Source organism: Thermomyces lanuginosus (assembly GCF_041956635.1).
Source record: "Thermomyces lanuginosus strain ATCC 200065 unplaced genomic scaffold VTN49scaffold_28, whole genome shotgun sequence".
NCBI lineage: Eukaryota > Fungi > Ascomycota > Eurotiomycetes > Eurotiales > Trichocomaceae > Thermomyces > Thermomyces lanuginosus.
The window spans coordinates 550,149-553,910 of record NW_027192362.1 but is presented as its reverse complement, the minus strand read 5'-3'; the positions used below and the strand labels follow the sequence as shown (position 1 = coordinate 553,910).

At 53.5% G+C, this 3,762-nt stretch overlaps 2 protein-coding genes across 2 annotated transcripts in view; both read left to right on the top strand.

Annotated features, from left to right (window-relative positions):
* Positions 1–256: 256 nt before the first annotated feature.
* VTN49DRAFT_3319 (uncharacterized protein) lies at positions 257–2,679 on the top strand (the record flags this gene model as incomplete). The annotated part of the gene is made up of 3 exons (XM_069411142.1): positions 257–594; positions 666–919; positions 971–2,679. 3 exons carry the CDS (start codon positions 257–259, stop codon positions 2,677–2,679), a joined length of 2,301 nt encoding a protein of 766 aa, XP_069268597.1.
* Positions 2,680–3,417: 738 nt separating this feature from the next.
* VTN49DRAFT_3318 (uncharacterized protein) overlaps positions 3,418–3,762 on the top strand; it is a gene marked incomplete at both ends in the record, with an annotated part of 1,227 nt that continues 882 nt past the window's right edge. Inside the window, one exon of the mRNA XM_069411141.1 lies at positions 3,418–3,667. Coding sequence (XP_069268596.1) covers positions 3,418–3,667 — 250 coding nt within the window. The remainder of the gene's footprint in view (positions 3,668–3,762) is intronic.

The window sequence follows — 3,762 nt, the reverse complement described above, 5'->3', positions numbered from 1 at the left end:
CGATGGACGTCTACGACGGTGCTCGAAGGGCTTTCCTAAGCCTTACAATTCCGAAACAACCGTTACGTCCGGGCGCTACGCCCAATACCGGCGCCGTGACGGCCCAAAGGTCGAATTTCTCATCAACGGCAAGCCAAAGCAGGTCGGGAATGAGTGGGTGGTCCCCTTCAGTCCCTATCTTTCCGTGACCTACGACGCGCATATTAACGTGGAAGTATGTGCATCCCTAAACTCGCTCAAATATCTTCATAAATACATGCACAAAGGTTCGGATCGGGCGACAATAGAATTCAACATGGGTATGGATGAGATCACGGAATACATCAGCGGCCGTTGGTGGGGTGCAATGGAATGTGCCTGGACCATCCTGGGTTACCCCAAGATGGGCCACTATCCGTCGGTCCTGCAGTTGGTGGTACACATGCCGGGAGAACAGCAAGTGACATGGGACGAAAGCGAGGATCCCGACAAGGTCCTTCGCAATATCGAGAATCAAAAGTCCCAACTGCAGGCCTTCTTCGAACATAATCGCGAACACCCCGACGAAAGATTGCTGTACCAAGAAATGCCCAAGTATTACACTTGGAACAGAACGTACGTGCTCCGCGCTCTCCCCTGCAATTGCTCCTTCGGATTCGTTGACTGAGTCTTCTTCCTTTCTCCAGTGAACGATGCTGGCAAAAACGTCAACGGGCGGTGGAACAGATCGGGCGTATGCACCCGCTCTCTCCTCGACAATCGGCCTACTACGTCCGATGCCTATTGACTGTGGTCCGCGGTCCGAAGAGTTTCGAGGACTTACGCACCATCGACGGTGTCACCTACCCAACATTCCAGGAGGCGTGCTACGCTTCAGGTGTCCTGACCCGCAACAATGACTGGAACTTCTGCTTCGAGGAAGCTTGCGAGCTACAAGTTGGTCCGGCCCTGCGTTCCATGTTCCTTTCGGCACTGACCTTTGGAGCCCTAGACAAAACCGCCGCCCCCGGAATTTGGGAACGGTTCGGTTTCCGTTTTTGCGATGACCTGCTGCGGCGAATTGAAGGAGACGAGCGCCTGAAAAATGTCCCTCCGCCGGATTGGTCAGAGGAGGAGATGGCGAGGGACTATGGCCTCTTCGAATTGCATCGATTGCTCCAACGGGATGGGTATTCGTTGGCTGACTTCGGGCTCCCGCAATTCCAACTCGATTGGCATCCAACCAATCCTCGGGAGAATCCGCTGATTCGAGCTGAAAAGGCGTTCAACACGCCTGCTCTCCGCGAGTCGGTGTCAATGAACGAACGGCTGCTGAACCAGTCCCAACGAGCCGCATACGATCGGATCATGTCCGCCCTTGAGTCCAACCCAGGTTCGGCTCACTTCTTCATCAACGGTCCAGGAGGGACTGGGAAGACCTTCCTGTACAAAACTATCTGCGGAAGGCTCCGAACCCGCGACAAGATCGTCCTCTGTGTCGCGTCTACGGGGATTGCCTCCACTCTCCTTCCTGGCGGTCGAACCGCGCACAAGCGGTTCAAGATTCCGATCGTGGTGCACGAAAACTCCTCCTGCAACATCAGCAGGTCATCGCAGCTGGGCGAATTACTACGCGAGGCGGATCTATTGTTATGGGACGAAGCTCCCATGACGCACGCCCACGTGTTTGACGCCGTCGATAGGACTTTACGTGATGTCCGCGAAACGGACCTCCCCTTCGGTGGTCTACCAACCATTTTCGGTGGAGATTTCCAACAGATCTTGCCCGTGGTCCCGAATGGCTCTCGACAGGACATTATCGATGCATGTTTCAAGAGATCCATGATCTGGCCGCATTTGGAGCGTCTCTCCCTGACCGAAAACATGCGCCTGCAAAACACCTCGCGGGACACCGGGGAGTTTGTCAGGTGGCTGGGAGAGCTCAATACGAACCCGGAACTTCGCGGCGTGATCAATCTCCCAGACATGCTCCACGCCACGGCGGACTTCACCGAATTTGTCAATCGCGTGTACCCGGATTTCACGGAAAGGTGCAACGACCCTTGCTACTTCAGGGACCGCGCCATTATTACCCCCTACAACGAAACCGTGAATGCCCTGAACAGTTACTTCCTGGATCGGTTCCCCGGTGAATTGATTACGCGATACGCAGATAACCGATCCGACGCCAACGATGAAAGGCACGAGGAGGTTCCCAAAGAATTTCTCGCGTCCTTGAACAGCGGCGGCTTGCCTCTATCGGAACTACACCTCAAGAAAGGAGTCCCTCTCATGCTTCTTCGCAATATCAACCCAGCCGAGGGGCTCTGTAATGGAACTCGGCTGACACTTCTGGAAGCGAAGAATCACTGTCTGAAGGTCCGGATCAATGGCGGTGACTTTGACGGCAAGATCCACATTATGTACCGCGTACTGCATGAAAGCCAAGATTCGGATTTTCCGTACAAGTTGTTCCGCCTCCAATTTCCGGTGAGGTTAGCCTTCGCGATGACAATCAACAAAGCACAGGGTCAATCGCTCGAGCATCTGGGCATTGATCTCCGCCGTCCCGTGTTTACACATGGCCAGCTGTATGTCGCAATGTCCAGAGCAACCAATGTGGAGAATATCTCTGTTCTCCTGGGTGAAAACGATGAGAGACAAACGCGCAATGTCGTCTACCCCGAGGTTCTTCAGGACATCGCCGTATCCAGTTCCTGACACAAGCCTGCTGCTTGCTGTTCAACTGCATCCCACTGTCATCTGTGCGATTACTATGCCGTTGGCTCATGGAATTTTTTAAACATCATCTCCACCGGCTTGAATACACTTCGGATTCCGCTCGAGCTGCCATGAGAACTCCCTTCGGATTCGATTCAGTCTATTCTATCCACTCCGGACTTTCCCCTTCGCCTCCTGTGTTTTCCTAATATCCACAGTGCCATTCTTTTTCTGATACTGTACCCCGTAATATCCACTCCTGCGGACTGGACTCCCATCCGGACTCCTTCGAATATAGCTTTCCCTGCTCTCACCGATTAGCTTCCTCGGGTCAGGCCGATCCGACGATGAGCTCCGCATTCATGTCCAATCCTTTCCCTTTTCGTACACAAACCCATCAGCCTTCAAGCCCCGTCCGAAGCCTAGGCCGGCCTATGCTCGGCTCGACTTTCCGCAGCTTGATTTTACACTACACACATCTACTCCATAGGTCCACTGGACGTTGCGGTAATCCAACTTTCTTGCATCATTCTCATGGACCACCAGGCATGATTTCGCTTTGATATTGGTCTCGCCCTCTCTCCGTTGCTCGGACCCTCCTGAACAGGTGAGTATTTATACCCCTGTCGCTGCCGTTGACATCCCCCTTCCAACTCAGTGATCACCTCCTTTCACGTCCTTACGCTCTGAACAATCCTCCATCTCACTCTCAAGATCGCCTGTTTCTTCGCTGCCACCATGGCCACTCAAAACTTTTGCTCTTTCCACGGTTCGATCATGCTCGAGTCGCAAATGGCGATTCCTACACAACTCCAACAGGATGTGACTGCATCCAATATCCTCCAATGCGACTTCCCGTGCCCCGGTGTGCCGGCCGAGTCGGAGATTCACTACCAGATGTCTTATCGGAATGAAGATGGTTTCCAGTTTCTCGCAGGGGCAATGGCCCATGCGAACGCAAAGCTCATCGTTAAATATAACCAGAACGGTGAGCCCTACTTCACCCTTCTTCCCCGGATGCTCCGACCTCAACCAGGAAATCCGGAAGACGATGACTACCTGGACCGGTTGCCCCCGATATTT